General features: G+C 34.5%; 7 protein-coding genes across 12 annotated transcripts in view; 3 read left to right on the top strand and 4 right to left on the bottom strand.

The window, feature by feature from the left end:
* Positions 1-4,352, top strand: part of LOC109609624 (lachesin) — a 133,753-nt gene extending 129,401 nt beyond the window's left edge. For all 3 annotated transcript variants that reach the window (XM_049967345.1, XM_049967344.1, XM_020026324.2), the window contains exon 6: positions 1,956-4,352. In XM_049967345.1, coding sequence (XP_049823302.1) covers positions 1,956-2,056 — 101 coding nt within the window. In that variant the 3' untranslated portion in view covers positions 2,057-4,352. The remainder of the gene's footprint in view (positions 1-1,955) is intronic.
* A 325-nt stretch (positions 4,353-4,677) lies between these two features.
* Positions 4,678-7,021, bottom strand: LOC109609568 (CD63 antigen-like). The gene is made up of 5 exons (XM_020026258.2): positions 6,853-7,021; positions 5,513-5,701; positions 5,286-5,456; positions 5,027-5,230; positions 4,678-4,976 (listed from the first exon to the last, which is right to left on the bottom strand). Exons 1-5 carry the CDS (start codon positions 6,928-6,930, stop codon positions 4,821-4,823), a joined length of 798 nt encoding a protein of 265 aa, XP_019881817.1. The 5' UTR covers positions 6,931-7,021; the 3' UTR covers positions 4,678-4,820.
* Positions 7,022-7,577: 556 nt separating this feature from the next.
* On the top strand, positions 7,578-9,542 carry LOC109609567 (calcium-binding protein E63-1). 2 transcript variants are annotated; one of them, XM_020026256.2, is made up of 6 exons: positions 7,578-7,804; positions 8,014-8,064; positions 8,238-8,277; positions 8,744-8,887; positions 8,943-9,203; positions 9,257-9,542. In XM_020026256.2, the coding sequence occupies exons 1-6, from the start codon at positions 7,778-7,780 to the stop codon at positions 9,277-9,279; spliced, it is 546 nt and encodes a 181-aa protein (XP_019881815.1). In that variant the 5' UTR covers positions 7,578-7,777; the 3' UTR covers positions 9,280-9,542. The 2 variants fall into 2 exon arrangements, with proteins under 2 accessions (XP_019881815.1, XP_019881816.1); XM_020026257.2 differs by lacking the exon at positions 8,014-8,064 and having other exon boundaries at positions 7,579-7,804.
* A 77-nt stretch (positions 9,543-9,619) lies between these two features.
* Positions 9,620-11,486, bottom strand: LOC109609564 (magnesium transporter NIPA2). The gene is made up of 4 exons (XM_020026250.2): positions 11,143-11,486; positions 10,945-11,087; positions 10,607-10,892; positions 9,620-10,551 (listed from the first exon to the last, which is right to left on the bottom strand). The coding sequence occupies exons 1-4, from the start codon at positions 11,360-11,362 to the stop codon at positions 10,205-10,207; spliced, it is 996 nt and encodes a 331-aa protein (XP_019881809.1). The 5' UTR covers positions 11,363-11,486; the 3' UTR covers positions 9,620-10,204.
* Positions 11,487-12,182: 696 nt separating this feature from the next.
* Positions 12,183-14,543, bottom strand: LOC126265726 (calreticulin). The gene is made up of 5 exons (XM_049968173.1): positions 14,383-14,543; positions 14,188-14,292; positions 13,384-13,682; positions 12,624-13,313; positions 12,183-12,559 (listed from the first exon to the last, which is right to left on the bottom strand). The coding sequence occupies exons 1-5, from the start codon at positions 14,468-14,470 to the stop codon at positions 12,536-12,538; spliced, it is 1,206 nt and encodes a 401-aa protein (XP_049824130.1). The 5' UTR covers positions 14,471-14,543; the 3' UTR covers positions 12,183-12,535.
* A 591-nt stretch (positions 14,544-15,134) lies between these two features.
* LOC109609601 (uncharacterized) lies at positions 15,135-16,584 on the top strand. Of its 3 annotated transcripts, none has more exons than XM_049968174.1 (2): positions 15,135-15,293; positions 15,871-16,584. In XM_049968174.1, the coding sequence occupies exon 2, from the start codon at positions 15,886-15,888 to the stop codon at positions 16,219-16,221; it is 336 nt and encodes a 111-aa protein (XP_049824131.1). In that variant the 5' UTR covers positions 15,135-15,293; positions 15,871-15,885; the 3' UTR covers positions 16,222-16,584. The 3 variants fall into 3 exon arrangements, with proteins under 3 accessions (XP_049824131.1, XP_019881852.1, XP_019881854.1); XM_020026293.2 differs by lacking the exon at positions 15,135-15,293 and adding an exon at positions 15,400-15,481; XM_020026295.2 differs by lacking the exon at positions 15,135-15,293 and adding an exon at positions 15,518-15,675.
* Positions 16,585-17,695: 1,111 nt separating this feature from the next.
* Positions 17,696-21,160, bottom strand: LOC109609548 (endoplasmin). The gene is made up of 5 exons (XM_049968172.1): positions 21,003-21,160; positions 20,849-20,941; positions 20,169-20,329; positions 19,516-19,948; positions 17,696-19,455 (listed from the first exon to the last, which is right to left on the bottom strand). Exons 1-5 carry the CDS (start codon positions 21,046-21,048, stop codon positions 17,843-17,845), a joined length of 2,346 nt encoding a protein of 781 aa, XP_049824129.1. The 5' UTR covers positions 21,049-21,160; the 3' UTR covers positions 17,696-17,842.
* Positions 21,161-21,261: the final 101 nt, after the last annotated feature.

Here is a 21,261-nt window from a genome sequence, read left to right as displayed (position 1 = left end):
AGCTGCCAACTTTATGAAAGTAATAAATATTTTTGGGGGACGACATTTTTCCTGGTGCGGTCTTTTGTCCGCAGCGATTTTCCTCTCGGGACCTCATCGATACCGATCTCCACTACAGTCGTTAAGGTTAACGTATTCGCACGAGTGCGAGTCCTCTTGTTTGTTTTCACCCCGAAATGTCCACACTATTTTTGTCAATAAAAATATTTGTTGGTGCATGGAAAAATACATACAACGCGCTAGTTTTACACGTAAAAACATAAACAATTTGAGTTCGCGTTCGCGAGTGTTTTTATTAAATTACGCGATGTACAAACAAAAAAAAATGGTGTATTCGAAACAGGCAAATTAACATCATTATTCATTTACAAAGGTCATTCATTTTAAACAGCAAAAAACGTAATTTGAAATTCTCATTAAATACATATCGTCGAGGATCTTTAACAAAAACGAAGAGCCTAATTTATTTAGCTTTATTTGGATAAGACGTAACCGAGTAAATTGAATTCCTTCGTTTCGTAATGTGTTTAAATTTTGTTAAATTTTCTTAAGGAAAACAAATTTTGTTGACAGTACCAATTATTCTGCGACAACAAAGAAGACAAGTGGATAATTAATAAATTTCGAATAACGAGATTGAAATGTAAAAATAGAAACACAGCTGAACCAATTAGACTAATTCCGAAATGCATCTGAGACGAGCAATCAACTAATTTCATTATTTATGCTTCTGGTTATGATGTATGGAAGCGAGATTTCATGCCAAGTGAAATGTCTTAGTTCGCTCGTAAATCCGACCGTACATATATTTGCAGTAGACAGCTGTATTTGTTTGTTTACCTCGTCCATGAAAAATATCAACTTAAACAAATTATTTATATGAATACACACACGTCCAAAAGTTTTCAATATATTCAAAATGTTTCTTTTGTTATTGATATTTATCTTTAAGTTTTTTATATACATAAATACCATTTTATTTATTATTACAACTATTTTCAATACTAAATAAATCACTACTTAATCAAATTAATATGTAAATAATATATTTGTTATTTTTAAGTGACAAATAAGGAATTGTCAATAAATCTAATCTAATCTAATCTAATCTAATCTAATCTAATTTAATGGCATTTATTATCCTTTATTTGCTTGTGTACATAATTTTAAGCGACTTATAGATGAACAAACAACGTCATTTAACTGTAGTCAATTCGATGCTCCCTGTTTATCAAATTCAAGTTTATAGTACTATACAAATTTTAAATCAATACCTTTCTTACTGCCCTTGAACTTCTCGTAAATAAATTGGTGAATCACCCTGTATAAAAAATAAAATAAATTTAAAATCCTGACAGTTCAATGTGCTAAATATTAAAATAAAATTACAGCTGAAAATAAAACACTGAAAATATGTTTAAATTATTCAGTGCAAAAATGTAGATAAAAATTTGTCAACAGACATTTATGATAAGTGGGCCATTCAAAATTACGACGAGCTGTCAAATGTGACAGAGTGACAGAATAACAGGAGAAATAAAACAACCGTTTATTTTTGACGTGCTGAAACAAAGAGATTTTCGTTGCTGTGTCCGCACTGAAATACGTAAAATACGTTAAAACAAATTAACGTTTTGTGTGTGGTAAAATTGAAAACGGAATTTCGTAACGTAAGACGACGCGTCGTTTCCAATTACCATTTGCATCTGATTTGTATGGGCGTTGGTATTGGTTAGTGGCAACTTAACTTTGCGACACGTTTTACCATAAACTTGTGCGTCGTGTGGTGCACATGAACGGTCGACACTCGACAAATGCACGAGAGGCCGTTACTTCGAACGTTCCCCAGTTACGAGCAATTCCGAACGAACTTTTACATCTTACTCTGTAGTCGACAATAAAAACGTCCGGCGCATCCGCCACAATTAAACACGTACCTCTTTTTTGTTTTGCAGGTGAGCACCCGGAAGCGATGCAGCACGGCGGCAACCAGAGGATGGGACCGTCGTTGGGCGCGTTGGCCTTCATCTCATACGTTCTGTTGGTATACTGTTAAGTTTATTGGGGAGAGAGCAACCAAAAAAAAATTAATGAATTAATGAAACTACGTGGACTCTATTTTAGTCGTTCAATGCCTGGTCAGTGTCGACATTGTGCGTGTTAATAACTTCTCAGTGATGGAAACTAAACTGAAACCAACTGCTGAATGGATCACGATCGGACACTCACTTGTTGACTTGATTTTGTCTTGAATTCCCCACATTAAATTAATTATATTGTATTGTATATAAATTTTATTGTTGTTTTTACTGAAATATTTATATAAATTTAACCAAATCGCACTATTGCACTACATGCAAGCCCAAAACAACGTAGTGGAATGTTATAAAAGAGACTGATTTGTGATTTTACGTGTCCTTAACGAGTTTAATTAATCACATTCTATATTGTTGTTATTAATTTAACAATTGTAAATAAAACAAACACGAATTCTCCTCAAAATCTATAGTTTAAAGCCCAATATTCAATTGAGAGTGGAAATAAACCAAGTGACTGTTCGATAGTTTCCATCACTACAAAACTAAACAATACATACTTCTATTATATGCTCTAAACGTGTACATTATGACCCGCAAGATCCATGCCATCCTGGGAACCATTTAAATATACAAACCTGATGTCAGTCATCAAAAATGAAAGCGAAAGTATTTTTTGGATGTCGCCCAATTAATAACGCCGATGACTCAGTAATCATTTTGCTTCGATCAACAAACGGCATTATCTGTAAATAAAGTACTCCGAAAATCCATTTTATTTATTCAAAATCAGAAATAACAAACTACTTTTGACGTGACACTTTCAAGTTTTCCATTTCCACACAACAAAGTTGGGCTTTGAAATATTTATTAGTGGCACTTTAAACTTGTTAATGTATTGATAAATAATTCTGAATCTGACAAGCTTTCTTGTACACTTTTCAAAGATGACTTAATGTTTCAACATTTACGCCGAAAATTTCACATATTTATATAAATCTTAATTTAAATCAAGGCCAAAATCATCCAAAACATGTGTTTTAAGGATTATTAGACAAATTTTAAGGTAAACTATACGATTTTAAACACCGTGGCGTAATCTGGAACAATTCCAAAACGACATAATCCAAACGTAAACATGTTGAACAAATTTTATTAAATTCAATTCACCTTTTTTCTAAACAAACAACTCTTTGTAAATATAGATTATTCAATGATTCCTTGTGTGTTATGAAACGTTGATCACGGAAGGGACATCAAAACCAGATAACTCACCAACAAACTATTTCATTAGCAAGCTATTTTATTGCTCAGTTTATCCGGATCGATGTCGATCAACGTTTCCGTTTTAAACTGGCAACACAGACACAACTAAATATTGCCTATTATATTGAACGATAAAACTCGTGTGCCAGTCCTTAAAATCCACCACCATCCATTACGTTCCAAATCGATGGAAGAAACTAATCCCCCTGAAAAATTTACAGACATGCAAAAACGCCACGTGAATTCCAAGCCAATGTTTAAATAATGTGCCCCATAAAAAGATTAGAAGATAATAAAGGTGGGCGACGTTCTTGCTCAATCGTGTATGATTCTGTTGGGCTATTTTATATTGAGGCGTTATTTAAGCACAACATATAGTATGTATTTGTCGTCTTTTAACAGTGTCCCCCTATTATGTTCTCGACGGACTTAATATAAAATAGGCTGAGTTCAATCAGAGGTATATATAAATGGTTTCACTCTTCCTCACATCCTCATACCAAATCATCCTTCACCGTTTAGTCTATAAAAAAACCTAAAGGATAAATTGTATATAAAGTTATTATATGGCAAACTTGTAGAATTTAAGTCAAAGTTGTTACTTTATTTTCCTAAGTTGTAAGAGTACACATTTATGTATTATATGAATATATTGTATGTCATAATTTGGTGACTAACTGACTAACAGCAAGATCATTTAACCTAAATCGATCCCACCACAGTACTAATTTTAATAAACAATTCAATTTTTCTGATCGTTTTCCTCCAATATTCCTCAACCCAGAAATTTATCATTGTTGTCCTTGGTAGTGAGTATCTATTCGGGTTTTGTGTCTAAAAATATGTCGCTGAATGAATTGTTTCGAAACAATGGACGACGAGTGAAAACACGACAGTCATAGCTTAAATATAAATAAATCACACGACATGCAATGAAACTCTGGAGAGAATAAATAGATTCTCTCTCTACAGTTAGAATCTATGTTGCACTTTTGCTCAAATTAAAATTTATTATAAAAAATTAATTTGTTTCTTTATTTAAGAACTATTTTTAACCTACATAACACAGTTTCCTTAAATTTTAATACAAGATGTGATTATTAGTTATTAATGACCTTGTATAAAAAATAAAATAAATTTAAAATCCTGACAGACCAATGTTCTAAATATTCAAATGAAATTACTGCTCAAAATAAAGCACTGAAAATATTTTTAAATCTTATTTAATCTAATTTTTCTGCTCCCCTTGAATTTCTAGTAAATAAGTTGGTGGATCACTCTGTATGAAAAATAAAATAAATTTAAAATCCTGACAGTCCAATGTACTAAATACTCAAATAAAATTGCTGGTCAAATTAAAAATAATTATAAAAAATTAATTTATTTCTTTATTTAATTAATTTATGTTTAACCTACATAACACAATTCCCTTAAATTTTAATACAAGATGTGATTAGAGTTATTAGTGTAGAAAAATGAACGGCACTAGTAAAAATCTGTAATAATATTTATTTATAATTATGCTTCTGAGTGGGAAGCTTTCTCTTGTTGTGCGTTGTTCTCGGTCCACTGTTGGTAAATCCTGCGTCTGTTTTCCTCGCGCTGCACCAAACGTTCCGTCTTCAATTTCCTGATCGATTTCGCCAACATTTTGGCAAAAACAATTCCCAAAATCTAAAACGAATGGTTTTACAATAAAAATACAAAACATTTTACCGACATACTTGAATGAAGGAAACGCAAAGGGCTCCAATCCCAAGGAGCAATGCACATTCAGAGACAAGGTAAGTCAATCTATCCAGACAACCAGATTTATATAAAGGTTGCTCTTGGGTGCAGTTCTCTTGATCGCAGCTGCGACAAGAATCTGGGATACTAATATTTTTTCTGGTAAAATCTTGTGACGATTCTATTCCACAGCAACTCAACTACAAATTATAAGGATCAATCTATATTCTTTAACAATCAAATTTTCTGAATTACAGTTTTTTGCATGTTGTCCCAACCTTCCTTATCTTCCGCACTAATAATGTAGACATCCAAAGAGTCGTTCATGTTGGACCTAAGGTAGCCCTTCAGGTCATTCCTCATAGCATAAGCAGCAATGGAGGCCGAAATCTCCAAAATCAAAATAACAATCAAACAATAGGCAAACTAAAAATAAAACAAAAGTAAAAACCATCTCCGTCAGGGCAGAGCCCAAGTCTCACAGTGTTGACGAGACAGGTGCTCTCCTTGAGGGCACCGAGACATCCGAAAAGTGCCACGAAGAAAATAATGACTCCAATTGCGACGCAAAGTGCTGCAGGACTGAAGAAGTGACTTTCCATAAACACTTCGAAGTCTCTATAAATTGCCTCGATGGTTGTTCCTATGGATATCAACAAAAATCCAATCATCTAAAATTAGGAACAAAAACAATTAGCAAATGTTTATACAAAAATAATATTTAATAACAATGTTCCAAATAAATAATTGAGGCCCTTTAAGGTAAGTACAATTCGATTAACACGCAATTTCAGATTTAGATATGATAACACGAGATAAAGACAAAAATTGTGTCTCAAATAATACTTAGTCATTAATTTAAATTAATTTTACTTAAGTAATTACCTAAGTAATCCTAAAACAGGACAAAGAAATAAATTACTGAATTATTTTTACAGTATAAATCAGGTGACAAATAAAATGCATCGACAGTTCTATTATTAAACTTATCGATTGAGTCTAATCAATATTAATTGATATTTGGAACGTTCCTGCTACTATATCATTATTAATTCATACATTCTAGTTTCTGATTATTTGCAAAAGTAGGCCGTTAACAAATTTAGAATAGTTTAAACAGTTTGTCACATCTGTAAAATTCACTTTTGAAGCTATTGTCTTGTTATCACATAAATATTATACCAATGACACAAGGTACTATCTCCATCATGTTTATTAATATTTAATGTTGTGCTGATATTAGTTCAGAAAACATTGCAGGACTTAATTAATATTGGTCTTATTTTATTATTATATGCACAACGATGTAAGACGCAATTATTATTCAAATATTGTTTTATCCGGAGGGATATTATCTTGAAAATCTAAAAATATGCCATATGTTTCAGTCTCTCGTTGTTGTTTGACGTCAGGTTCAGTAAAAAATAGATAAGATCATAATTGGTAAAAATTGTAAATAATTAGTGCGTTAATCAACATTTTTCATCCGTTTGAAAAAAATTTAAAACAAACCAATTTTTTAATTTAAATAGTTATGGAACATTTAATATTATTAATAAGTTATTGTAGATAAAGTTATGTGCACACTTAAGTAAAGGTTTATTAATTTTAAAACAATAGCAGGATTTTCTTATCACTAAGTCTACACGATATCATTACCGGTGTTGTCATGTAGGTATTTCAAAAGAAAGAACCATGACTGTCCCATTGCCCTCCTAGTTACCCAAATAAATAATAAAAATATAAGTGGTCTCATTGATTTTTCCCCTTCGACCGATCAATATCCACGTTCACAGGACACAAACACAAAATTCCAACATACCACAAACATAAAATTGGCCACGAAGAGCATGTACTTGATGCACTTCATGCCAACGTCCAAATCCATTTGGTAGGCCATCTCTTCGAATCGATGGGTGGAACTTATTGCATGCACCGAACTGTTAGGAAAGTGTAACTCGACGCGTCAAAATAAATACTGAAGCCGATCGGGTACCTATCCTTAGGTCGGTCTTATCAATGCGGACAGATAAGGTGTTATGGGAACGTGCGGGGTGCGCATCGAACATTCTCACATGCGCCACACTCACACGGTTTACCTTTCTCGTTCTCATTATTTATTTCTATTGGTTTTATGGATTTTTTTTAAGGAAAACAATCCCGCAGTTGCAGCAGGTCAAAAAAATTAAAATTCTTGAAACATATTTCTGTTTTATTCGACAAGTTTATCGATGAAGTACCTAAATAAATAAATAAATAAAGATAAAACTCACATTTCGTTTAAAATTATTGGGTAATAGATAGTGACTCAATGATAATGAATAAATAAAAATAAAACGAGTAAAAACTATTAGAATAACTTAAGAATAAACCTTGTTTAAACATGTCACCTCTTTAAATTTCCTAGGATAAATTGAAGGCAAATGTTTACTTTCTTAATAAATCATATTCGCATCATTTTTACGTTATCATCATCAAGATAAAGCCAGTCTTATATATATATATTATACTACAATTAAATCCATATATCACAACGGCTCAGCTTATGTGTGTTAAACAAACTACATTTTCACATTTTATTAATTTATCACACCGTCTCCAACTGGATTTAAATTTAGAGTCCCCACAACAGGTTGGTTTTTACAACTTATTTTGGGAGTTGATTTTGGCAGTTTGGCGGTAGACTTTTACTAGTAAACATCGATTTGTTTAACACATGTAAATTTTGTGATTGGTGACTTAGCAACATGGATTTAAAAACCACAAGACGAAGAGTGAGTATGAATATTTGTAACACCAACTACTTATGTACGTATCAGGATCAATTGTTGTCGTTGCTTACATACAAATCATCGTAAACATTCATTTAGATAAACGTATATAATATGTGTGTTTAGCCATCAGTTAATCAGTGATTAAGTATTACAAATGCCTCGATAATCTTTCAAAAACTGAAACCTACATATTTACCATGTACTTGTAGGTTCCCAAAAAATCAAACCTACAAGCCGAAAGTCAAGAAATATCAACAACGGTAAGAGACGCATGAATAATTGCCAATTGGAAAATTAATTAATACCGCAAATAATTTTTTTCAAACGCAAATACACATAACACCCCTTTTTGCTTCATTTTTTTGGTTAAATTAAACATGTGTCATCACTCACATTTTTGTTTATACGGGGATTAACTTAATTATTATTTCAGAGCTCAATTAAGAAAGAATTCAGCGAAAAAGAACTTCAAGGTAGGTAGACTTCCTTCACCACCTGCTTCCCCGTTATTTACTACATCTCACCTTTGGCAACAACCCAAGTATTTTCTATAGATAACCAGAAATATCGAAAATAACTTTGCAACTTATTAAATTAAGTTCTAGCATTCTAAAAGTAGACCAGAGTTTATTTTCGACTGTGAGTCGAGATTTAGTTGGAATTATATTATGTTTGTCTGTGAATTTAATTATTATAATTAGTGCACGAGTTCCTGTTTATTAATGACATTGAAATAAACAAATTTATATTAAAAATGAAGTAAATCAAAGCAGTTTGTTCAAATAAATGACTTTATTTAATCTGAGTGACAAGAAATTATCTTTATTTACAGTTTGGAATCTTTGAACAAACATTAAAATGTCCCAACATGTTTTTTTCTGACAAATATCGAGCGAGCCAAAGTCAAATAAAAATTTTTAACTCAAATCACCGTTTTAGACTTGCGAACAGCTTTCGAATTATTGGACAGAAATCAGGATGGTAGGGTCACATCCAGAGAATTTAGAATAATGTTAGTCAATTTAGGCATTGAAATTAAAGAAGACGTTGTGGAGGAGATCATAAGGAAAGCCAGTCACCAAGGTTTGTAGGCGCATCCACCATAATTTAAACTATAACTAACTTCAAAATTTATTAGGCAAAGAACTGATAGATGAAAACGATTTCTTGACTTTTGTTAAGCAAATTCAACAGTTACGTCCGGGTTTGAGCGAGGAGGATCATCAAAGAGACCTGAAGGCCGCTTTCCAAGTCTTCGACATGGATAACGATGGATTTATAACCAGGGATGAGCTGAGAATCGCCATGGAAATGATAGGCGAAACCGTTACTGAAGAACAACTTACACAGTTTATTGTGATTGCCGACACTGATAAAGATGGACGCATCAACTATGAAGGTACCAATAAATGGGATAATATACATTATTAATTTAAGAGTAATTTTTTTCAGAATTTTCAAAGTTGTTATCGTAAAGACTGAAGTTGGAAATAATTGAGATCCGGCTGTGAGAACTCTTTTGTATTAGTAAAATATGAAATAATTTGCACATACGCAATTTTTATATTTGTTATTGTACTCCGAATAATCGTAGCTTTACTTTAAAATGATTTCGATGGAAACTCAAGATAAGACTCTGGAATGATTAATCAACCTTTGTACTTAATTAAATTAATTACGCATAAAAAATATGTCTACTAAAATTGTTTTAATTAAATGAAACAAAATTAAAATTTTATATTTAATTTTTCCTTTTTTTAAGTATTAATATAGTGAGAAAACAACATTTTAAATATCAACTTTTATTTTGCATAGCTATAAAATTAATTACAAAAAATAAATATATTGAATCACTGTCATTTTAAAAAATACATTTCACAAAAGTTCATTAAAATTCTCTAAACAATATCATTAAATACCAAATACTACTAAAAATACTATAAAGTAGGAAAAGCGTTTGACCCGTCTGAATTTAGACAGAGACATCATGCATGACAGAGACAGTAAAAGTCTGTCCCATGGTGGAAGACTTACTGTCTCTATTGAACATGATGTCTCTTTCAGAATTTAGATGGAACAAAGTCTTTTCGTACTGTATACTAATCTCTATTATATTTGACTAGAAATGAGATAAAACTGAAATAGAAACAAATTTACATACATGTCAACCTATTGAATTAAACTATATTTCACGTTAAAAACCACATTGCAAATATACTTTGCTAGGAATGCAATGAATACATTATTTACATACATATTTACAATCATTATCACAAATTGAGTCACCGGAATTTCTCAATAAACATAATTAAAACAATTAGGGAATTGAATTTCACAAATATCAATTATTGCTTCAACGAATATTTTAAATAATAACGACAAACATCAGATCTGAAAATGTCAAGCGTTATAACTGGAACCATAAGTATGATTGAATCCTTTATTTAAAGGAACTGGCTCATAATCCTTTTGGCCATTCAGTAAAATCACAGCCCCAACAACTGTGAAGAATCCGAAAAGGGCGCCGAAAATGTGCAGCTCAGTCATTGTTCGCCATTCCTTGAACAAAATCGCGGACGCGACAATGACCAGAGTCGTGAACATTACGTAGTAAATCGGAGTGACCACGTTTATCGAGAAAATGTCCAAGGCTTTGTTCAAATAATCCATTTGAATGAGGATGCACGTCACGACGATCACAACTAGGAGTATTACCGATAATAAACTTAAACTATCCGACGATCCATCTAAGAAAACGCCATGGTTAACAGATTTATGCAATAAATAAAAATCAGTTGTTACCAGTTAAATGGGATTTAATGGCTAGTCCTAAACCTTTACTGGCGACAACAGACAAACTTCCAATTGCAGAACAAAGAGTTATATAAACACTGGCGTATCGGTTACCATATTTTGGACCCACACAACATATTATTGCCATCGAAATTACTAAAATTATTACCACATACTGTACAAATGCGGTGTTTTGTACGTTTTGAAAGAATTCATCTAGTGTTTCCGCCTGCTCCTCTTTAGGAGCAAAGTATACCATTATTGTGGAACCTACAATACACAGCAAACCTCCAATCTAAAAAATGCCTACTTTAAACTATTATTATAAGAGCAGAAAATGATAATACCTTCGCTGTTTTTTTCAATTTTTCATTCAAAACACAATCAGCCAAAATAGATGAAACCAAAACACTGAGTGCACCAAGTGGTGTAACCAAGGATGCCGGAGCAAATGCGTAAGCTGCAAAGTTTGCCAATTCACCAACCCCCACTAAAATCATGTAACTCATACTATAAAGTTGTTTAAAATAAAACTGTTGTTTTACTTGTTAATAACCCCAACCACCATAACCAATCTTTCAAATATCCAAAACCACCTGCGCCAGCCCTTAAATTTCCATTCTTGTTTAGCCTTTGTAGTGAAATTTTCTTAATAATAAAGCTGCTGCCTATAAAAAGGGACGAACTGATTGCTAACGTTAAACCTAGGTAAAATTCTTTTGTTGTCAGCAACTGCGGCTGAATTTGTTTCGTTACTGACGGCATTTTCACTGTTTTTTTTTTATGGAATTAGAATGAATTACTCATGGTTATGTGATTATCATGACTTTAATCATCACTGATCCTTATCTTATTCAATGAATCAGTTTGAACGTCAAACAAGAGCACATTTTTAGGTTAGAAGTTAGATAGATCACTTTATTACTGTCTATGAATTTATAATCTATGATATTTTTCGAAGGACATCTTTTAGACATCTTCCAAACTTTTCAAACCTCATTAATAATTTTCTTCTTTCTGAACAGTTTCTAATAAATAAAATTTAATTTTTCAATCGACATCTTTTAGACACCTCGCAAATTTTTCAGGCGTCGTTAATAATTTTCTTCTTTCCTAATAGTTTTCTAATTAAAAACATTTAATTTTAAAATGTTTGAAAAAAGATCTTAAAAACTATTGGGTTTAGGTATAGGACATGGTCTAGCCATTATATTTGCAATTGCATTATATTACACTTTTCGTTCTCCATAAACTTTTAATGAATAAATTATAAACTAATAAATTTATTTTGTATTTATATTAGCAAAGATGTTTTCAAGAGAATACAATAGAAATAGAAATAGTATACAGAAACACTTTGCATTGCCAGTCGATAGGTTAAATAATCAATACCCACAACTATTTTTTGCGAAAGTACATCTTTAATGGCATAGAAAAATTTAAATATACAAAAATACAAATACAAGTAAAGAATTATTACAAAGTGATACTTATATACATATTGTTTCCTTTACAACAATTTTCGTTTTACTAGTTTTTTTTGTTCATTGTACCACTTTTAAAATTAGTAATTAATACAACAAAACACGTTTTAATTTTATTTTATTAAAACAGAAATATTTACAAAAAGTTGTACAGGAAGTATGTTTTTGACCTCATTTATCCATCATTAATTATTTTATTCCACAATACAGGAATAAAGAGAAGTAGGCATATTTTGTTACAAAATACTCTACAATAAATAAACTATTTATACAAGAAAAATTATGTGATTACAAAAACGAATTTCGACATTTTGTGTTTTATTAGAATACAATTCAATTATAACAAAAATCAGTCAAAGTAACAGTACACACTATTGAACAAAACACTGCACACTGTAAGTTATAAAAAATGTCTCTCTTAAATATATACTTTTTCAATTATAAATTACATCCCCTACAGCTCATCATGCTCAGTTTCCTGCAAAAACAGAACAATTTAAATTAATATCTGTTTTTCAATTATTTTGTTTATTAATATTTACCTCTACAACTGGTTTCTCATCTTCTTCATCATCTTCATCCTCATCATCATCAGCATCATCCTTCTTCTCTTCTTCCTTGTTGGCTTCCCTTTCAGCCTTCTCCTGTTCCTCCTTGACCTTCTTCTCGCCCTCTTGCTTTTCCTTCAAACCGTCCAAAGCCTTCTTGGCGTACTCGACATCGTCGGTGATCAAGACGTTATCGAAAATCGTACCGGACTTGACTTGCCACAGATCGAAACCTACTGCGCAGATCTCCTTCTGCTTGTACAAACTGTCATCAGGCGTGTATTCCGGATTGTCGATCTCCGGATGCACCCAAGCGCCCTTGTAAGCCGGATTGTCGATTTGTTTAGGTTGCCATTCGCCCTTGTACTCGGGATTGTCGATCATTGGTGGTTCCCATTCGCCGTCCATTTCGTCGTCCCAATCATCGGGCTTGGTAGCTTCTGGGTCGGGGATGTGTTCTGGCTTGTCCCAGTCTTCGGGTTTGGTGTCGTCTGGGTCGGGGATGGTCGCACGGTCGTCCCAGTCCTCGGGTTTCTTGGCCTCGGGGTCCTTGATCTTCTTGGGCGGCAACAGGTCCCAGTCGGCTTCCAGTTCGCCACCTTCGACCTTCTCGCCGTCGATTTGCACTTCGTACGTGTTGTCGGGGCGAATGATCAAAGTGTACGCGTGGGTGTAAACGTCATCCTAAACATAAATATTACATTCATACGCAAGTTCAACACAAGTCTGATAAGTTTATTGAACGTTTATTTACCTTGCATCTGATGTCTTTGTTGATGAGGACGTTCTTGTCCTTGTAGTTGAGGATGACGTGCACTTTTTTGGTGCCTGGTCCGCAGATGTCGGGTCCGAACATGAGTCTGTAGGGAGATTCGCCGTGCATGTCTTCTTGGTTCAGAGAGCAGTCGAATACTTTGACGTATCCACCACCGCAGTCGATGTTCTGTTCGTGTTTGACGGTGAACTGTACGACCAAATCTTTACCTTCGGTGGCGAATGGCTTGAACTTCCTACTGAGTGCGTAGAAACGGGCATCTTCTGACGTTTGAATACCTGCAAATGACGTAGATATTAATACAAGAACTTGAATGAGATTATCTTCAGATAAATTGGACCATTTTGGTAAAAATTTCGGGGAACAACGAATTTTCAAGCTAAGAAAGAAGATCAAAAATTGATTCTGGCTTTAAAAAAAACTTATTGTTGGGTTATTTAATCTATGAGTTTCAAGTTAAATGACGAGAGTTAATGAATTAAAAACAGCTCAAATTCTTTATAGTAAGCAGAAATAATTATCAATATCGTTTTAATAAACTTATAAATGATGCAAAAATAAATTCTTAGTGATTTTTTTTACAACTGAAATTGAAAATAAATAAATTTTGTTCATTCTAATCAGTCAAAAGTTTACCTAACGTCGAATTTTCTAGAGGTGTAAACTGACTGGTCATTGAACCGTTTACCCTGTCGGAATTTGATAAACAACCCTACAACTCCCCCACACATGAACCACGTCGAAAATGACAATTAAACATTCAAAACCCACAAAAATGCTCACCTTTATCCTCTTCCTCGTCGTGGAAGAACTTGCCGGCCGTCCTCACGAACTTGCCGAACTCCTTGCCGGGATGTTTGCTGTAAATCCAGTTCTTCTCCCACGAATCTGAAACAAATGCCCGAGGCTCGGTTAGTGCCACATTGACAGCAGGGAAACGTCTAGAAGCGGTGGCCGGCGAACGAGCCCAAAACTTACCATCTTGGAATTTTTCTTCAAGATATACGTCCGCGAGCGCAGCACAAACGAACGCACATACCACAAAACTCAATAAACACCCCCTCATTGTACTTTATTACTCAAAAACTTGTACTCCGATCTACGTCAAACTATCACGACGGCCTCTTTTGAAATGCCAAAAAATATGGAGTGCAGTTTATACCATACCACGCAAACCGTCTATCAACGACTCCCCACTCGATGCTCCGTCTCCTTTTAACTTGTAGGAAAAAAGAGATAGCTTAGTACGCAATTAGTCTGAACTAATTGCGTACATCGACAGATGGAACGTTGTGATTGGTCGAACGGGCTGACAGCGTTCGATTGTCGTCGAATACGTGGCCACCCTCTCTCGCTCTATCGTACGTGGTATCGCCGTTACGTTGTTGCTGTTTTTGTTCCGACCGGTGTACAGCTGGATCGTTGCCATTGGTCGGATTACTTGGACTGGCGCGTATTCAAATTATTGGATGGATAAACGATACGTATTTTGATAAGGATTATTATGCATTTTTCCTGTCCAACGTGGAACCATTTTTATACGCAATCAATTCGTCGGTAATAAAATAATAAAATTTGCTCATTCTTGTTATTTTATTAAATTTTACTTTATTTTCAATAAAATACTTAAATTGTTAATTGTTGCATTTTTTTAAACAATGCTAATTGTTTAGGGGGGTTGATTGTCTGAAAAATAAGATGATGAGGATGGAGGTGGGTCGTTCAATTTTGAAAGGACCGCTTTAAAATTCAAGGAAAGTTCAACTTTGAATACAAAGAAACAAACTTGATCGCCTACCTATTGATGAAAGTAAAAGTTTTAAGTCATTGAACACCGCTAGTTTAAGAGTTGTTGTATCGAGTAATATGTAAAATTATTGTTAAACGGGGTGAGTAATGTTTAGTGTTTAATATTTTCTATGATTTTCGTAGAGTTTATGTCAAAAATTATATAATTATTAAAAAAAGTGTACGAGTTGTTTACCTTGAAGTGGTAAAGACACATTATGAATGACTTTATAACTGTTTAGGTTCTCGAGTTGACTGCAACTTGTTAGAAATAAAGTCAAAATATGAGGTAAGCACTAGAAATAATCTAACTAGAAAACAATAAAAATCATTTATCGTAATGGATTAGTGTTGTGAAAATTTTCTAGATAATAAAAATGTGTTTAACGTGTCAATTCGGAGTAAATTTATTGTAGGTAAAGTTGAACAAAACAGCAACGGTGCATACTGATGAATCAAAATAATAGTGGAATCAATAAAAATGTAAGACAAGTGTGTTACTTTCTAAAATATGCACGATTTTGTAGAAAAGGATGTAAATCCTCGTTTGGCAATTTGAATTTCCTCCAGTTCAATACCATCACTCGATTTTGTTTATTCTTTTGTTGTTGACTTTCTCGTTGCCATCGTGGTGAATCGTGGTTTTTTGATCAGTTTGTTTTTTTTTTATTCATCCAGACACAACTATGAAAGATGTCTTCAATAAACGAGCGTAAGATCAGGGATGTGCGCGACCTGTGGAACGTCAACAAAGAGATAGACCAGTGCGACCGCGAGAACCACCCCAAAGTCGACGCGGACCGACACAAACACAAATACAAAACCCTCGAACGGCATCTCAGCATGAAAAAAACCATCCGGAAGAAAATGATGCGAGACCTGAGGGAGATCGGCGACGCCACCGAAGACAACAACAGCCAGAATCAACCAGGAGGGTTTTTGGACCAGATCAAGAACGACCAGCCACCCCCCGCGAACATCGACAAACCGAGTCTTTGGAAGAGACTCACCAAAGGTTGGGGCCATTAGCCGCTATTTCTTTAACGGGGGGGTTTCAATTCGGATTGTTAGTGATAGCTTGTTAGCTTTAAGGATATGCTGTTCCTAAAAATTGGTCGTCGTGCGACCCGCCGATTCGACAATCCGTCTTATCGCTGATAAGGTTTCGGTGGACGACGGTTCTGTGGTCTTATTTAATTTTAGGTGTTTCAGTTTAACAGGTCTTTTTTTATTTTAGTTTGATTGCCCAAATTTTATTTATTGTGTTACCAGGTCTATTTCTTTGTGTGTATATATATTTTTTTTTTGTCAAAACTGATTTTATTGAAACATGTTTGCAATGGATAATATAGTTTGTATAAAATTGTTCTAATAAAATGTTGCTTAAATCGACTTTTTATTTTATATAAGGGGAAATACCCATATTTATTAATACCTCGTATAACAACTCTAAAGAAACCATGGATCAAATTTCATTGACTTTTTTTAGTACAGGAAAAACCATAACTAGAATTGTGTACAAACTTGACTTTCCTTAATGAGTAAGTATAATGACTCACTATTATTATGTTAATGGGTTAATGCCACTTTAAGCGGTTTTAAAATATTACGTAGACAATTAAAGGGATGATTAAGATTAGTTAATAGAAATTTACGATATTTATTATCTATTATATAGCACTTAGTTGGCAATTTTCGGTTATGAAACTGCAGATAATGTTGTTTACACAAGATTTATCAGATATTCAGTCATCAAAACATCCTTATAAATATCGGAACAATCTAGAATGGAGAGACTAAATCAAGATATTTTGAAATTATTGCCCAAAACTTAAAAGCTTTTAATTACTGATAAAAATTATAAATGTAAATGTATTGCATGTGGGTATAAATGGGTCGAATAATATTTTAATTTGCAAGGACGCTTTCAAGTAAATTTTGCATAATTTTATATTATTTTTATTTAAATTTGTATCGTTTATAACTGATTAAAGTTCCATAATCTTTTAAAATTGCATAAATTTTAATGGTCGTTGTTTATTTTATTAATATTAATATAATACTTTATTTGGCATTGTAATTCTCTAAAATAACTAAATTTGTTGATCAGTTTTTATTGTGGCTTTTATTTTATTTGTGTAATTTACATTTTCCCATAGAAATATTAACAAATTTGATGTACATTTTATGAATTACTTAGGTAATTATTTATTATTACTTTGTGCAGAGATGCTATTTTTGCAATACCTAATAATAAAAACTTAATTATGAATATAAATCTCTCTCTAAATTGAGAGGAGTTAAACGTTTTGCCTACTGTATACATATATATACAGTAGGCAAAGTGTTTCACCCGTCTGAATTTAGAGAGAGACATCATGGATGACAGAGACAATAAAAGATTCCCACTGCGAAGCAAATTTGCAGACTTTTACTGTCTCTGTGGTGCATGATGTCTCTCTTAAAATTCAACTATTATTATTCTTCAGATAAAACACGTGTCGATGGTTTATATTTTATTTAGAAAACAAAATTAATAATTTATAGTACGCATCATCTTAATTAAATTACAGATACAAAAATTATACAGTCTTCTGCTCGCTCTTGCGATCATTTATACTTATATAACATATCACACATCAACACTTAATTACAATTCATCATGTTCATCGTCTTTAATATCGCCATTCTCATCATCTGGAATGCCATCTTCAGGTATGTCTTCCTCATCTTCAACTTGTTCGTCGATTGGCACGCCGAGCGTCTTCCTCATCATCACCTCGATGCTCTGAGCAAAATCAGCCGTCTCCCTTAACATATAACCAGATCTTAAAGTGGCAGTTCTGAACAGCATAAGTGCCATATCCTTGGCGGTCGGATCGGCCGGATCGTCGTTCACCCTTTTCAACAGTTCCTTAATGAGTGGATGTCTCGGGTTAACCTCCAACGTCTTCTTCTGGCTCAAATAGTAAGATCTTTGGGGGTCATCGGACTTTTGATGCGCGTTGGAAATGGCCAGACGTTCCATGTTGCCGGTCCAGCCGAACATGCTGGCCACCAAGGCGCATGGTGAGTCGCTCAGCCTTTCCGAAATTGTGGCCTTGGCGATTTGATCCTTCAAGGCGTCGTCGTTCAGCCACTTGGTCAAGGGTTCGAAGGTTTTTTTCAGCTCCTCCAATTGTTCTTTGCCCCCTTCAGCTTCGGTTAAAGAGAATCCTTCTTTGGCCACGTTCTGGAATTTCTTGCCCTCGAATTCAGGGATGGCTGAGATTGCGTACTCATCCACGGCCTCCACCAAGTACAGTACTTCGTAGCCTTTGCGCAACAATCGTTCAACGAACGGAGACTTTTTCACCTCCTCTTTGGAAGAGCCGGCGATGTAGAAGATCTTTTCTTGTTTAGGCTTCATTCTCTTGACGTAGTCGGCCAGATTGGTGAGTTCTTCGCCGTTTGAGGTGTAGAACATCAACAGTTTGGCCAGCCTGGTACGATTGCTGGGGTCTTCAATGGTTCCCAGTTTAATGTTGGTCGAGAACTCCTTCCAGAATTTGGCGTAATCCTCTTCGGGAATTTTCTTAAGCATATCTAAGACTTTACGCACCAATTTCTTTTTAATAACCTTGATGAGCTTGTGCTGTTGCAAGGTCTCACGTGACACATTCAGTGGCAAATCGTCCGAATCGACGACACCTTGCACGAAACTCAAGTACGAGGGCATCATGTCGTTGAACTCGTCCGTGATGAAGACTCTCCTGACGTAAAGCTTAATGTTGTCGGTCTTGGTGCCGTAACGGTTGAAGCTTTCGGACGGCTGGACTTTGGGAATGTACAAAAGTGATTTGAAAGTCACCTCTCCTTCAGCCACAAAATGGATTTTAGTCAGCGGCTCCTTGGAATCTTTGGTCAGGGCTTTGTAGAACTCGTCGTATTCGGAGTCTTCGACTTCGGACGGTTTTCGGGTCCAGATCGGCTTGCTGTCGTTCAACAGTTCCCAGTCCCAGACGGTCTTCTCCACCTTTTTCGTCTTGGGTTTCTCGTCCTCCTTCTCCTCTTCCACGGCCGCATCTTCGTCTTCCTCTTCAGGCTTTGATTCTTTTTCAGGGGTGTCTTCGTCTAGTGGTTCTTCCACGGTTTCAGTACGGTCTGCCCACAAGTAAATTGGGAAGTTGATGAACTGCGAGTATTTCTTGACCAGATTGCGGATGTTGCTCAAGTCCAAAAAGTCTTTGGCTTCTGGTTTCAATTGCAAACTAATTGTAGAACCTAAAACAGGTTAATCAATTAGAACGTCATAAATATCATTATGTTTGAGAGTATTATTACCTCTCTTTAAACTGTCTCCTCTGGGATCTTCAACGATGCTAAAACTAGAAGAGTCGCTCTCCCAAATGTATTGTTTGTCGCTGTTGTGTTTGGTGGTGACGATCACCTTGTCGGCGACCAAAAAAGCAGAATAAAAACCAACGCCAAATTGTCCTATCATATCATTCATGTCTTGAGCAGAAGAGGCGTCTTGCATCTTGCTCAAAAACTCGGCAGTTCCAGATTTAGCAATGGTTCCAAGATTATTAACTAAATCCTCCTTGGTCATGCCGATTCCGGTGTCGGTTATGTGCAACATTCCCGCCTCTTTGTCCGCTTTAATGCGGATGTTCATGTCCGGCGTCGAGTCCAAAACACTCTTGTCTGTGAGGGATAACATGCGGATTTTATCTAGGGCGTCTGAGGCGTTTGAGATCAATTCCCTCAGGAAAATCTGTAAAATGGAACATTAACAATTAAAATTATCATTTAGTTACTGCTATAAATAGACATTTTGATAAAAGAATACCATTATGATAAGCATTATGTAATAATTATTATATTACCAGGCAGTACAGGCAAAATTTTGTTTTGTAAGGATTATAAATAGATATTTTAACAACATTATGTAAATTTCTGTCCAAATTATTATTCAGTTGAAACAAACAACTTACCTCTTTATTTCTATACAAAGAATTAATAATGAGCTTCATCATACGGTTCACTTCAGTTTGGAATGTAAACTTCTCAGCTCTTTCCCTCAATTCCTTCAACTGAGCAACATTGAGACCATCCAATTTGATTGCTTCCTCCTCCCTTTGAACAACTTCATCATCTAAAACAATAATAAATATTGATCAAACTGTTTTAAAAAGATGGAGAATGAACCACTAAAGAAAAAGCCGTTTAAGTTGTGCATTTTGGAAAGGAATTTGGATGGAAAATCTAATATTAAAATTGGGAAACCTTTGAGAATCGGTAATGTTATTAATGAGTGTTATTGTGTCATTAATTTTGACGATTTTAGCTCCGATTTTACAACCGAAGTTCTACAGTAAATATGATGTGGAACCTGAGGTTATTGATGAGGAAGTTATTGAGCAGATAAAAAAGGATTTAACTGTCACAGATTACCAAGAGAAATACAAAAGACCAGTTACAGAAAACCAAAAGTAGTCAAGTAACATTTGCATCCATTCTAAAGTAATTTAAACAATTTTTAGGTATGGGTGGTATCATAACATACAATTAAATAACACGGATAGAAACGATAGGAGGATACACTTCGCAAAACACACAAGCATGCTGGTGAAAGAACATCTGATGAACTATGCAAAAATAAGGGAGTAAATACCTGTTCGTGATCCATCTCTGCTTGCTCCAAGATCCAAGTCGACTTTTTCCACAGTCCCCTGCACCAGAGGATCCTCTTCTGCTTTTGCACAGCCTAAAAAACACAAAAATTATATTATAAAAAATGTACTGTGTATTTGTATCAATTATATTACCCGCAATGAAAATGAGGGCGACCACAACGAGCCCCAGTTTCTTCATTTTTCGAGAACAAACACTAAACAAGTGCCGCCGAACGAAAAGCCAAACGTCGCGGTCTCTCGTCTATTAAATTCTGACAGACTTCAATTCTGGAACGTTGAAAAAGCCGACTCTGTCCAATTGGATGCCACCACGCCGAGTGACGTTCGGTTAATACAGATGCGAGACCAATCAGGGTAGAGGGAATCAGCACATTTCCAAATGGCTGCTTGT

This window comes from Aethina tumida, chromosome 5, assembly GCF_024364675.1.
Source record: "Aethina tumida isolate Nest 87 chromosome 5, icAetTumi1.1, whole genome shotgun sequence".
Classification (NCBI taxonomy): Eukaryota; Metazoa; Arthropoda; class Insecta; order Coleoptera; family Nitidulidae; genus Aethina; species Aethina tumida.
The sequence above is the reverse complement of the archived record's forward strand: the minus strand, read 5'-3'. Positions and strand labels throughout refer to the sequence as shown.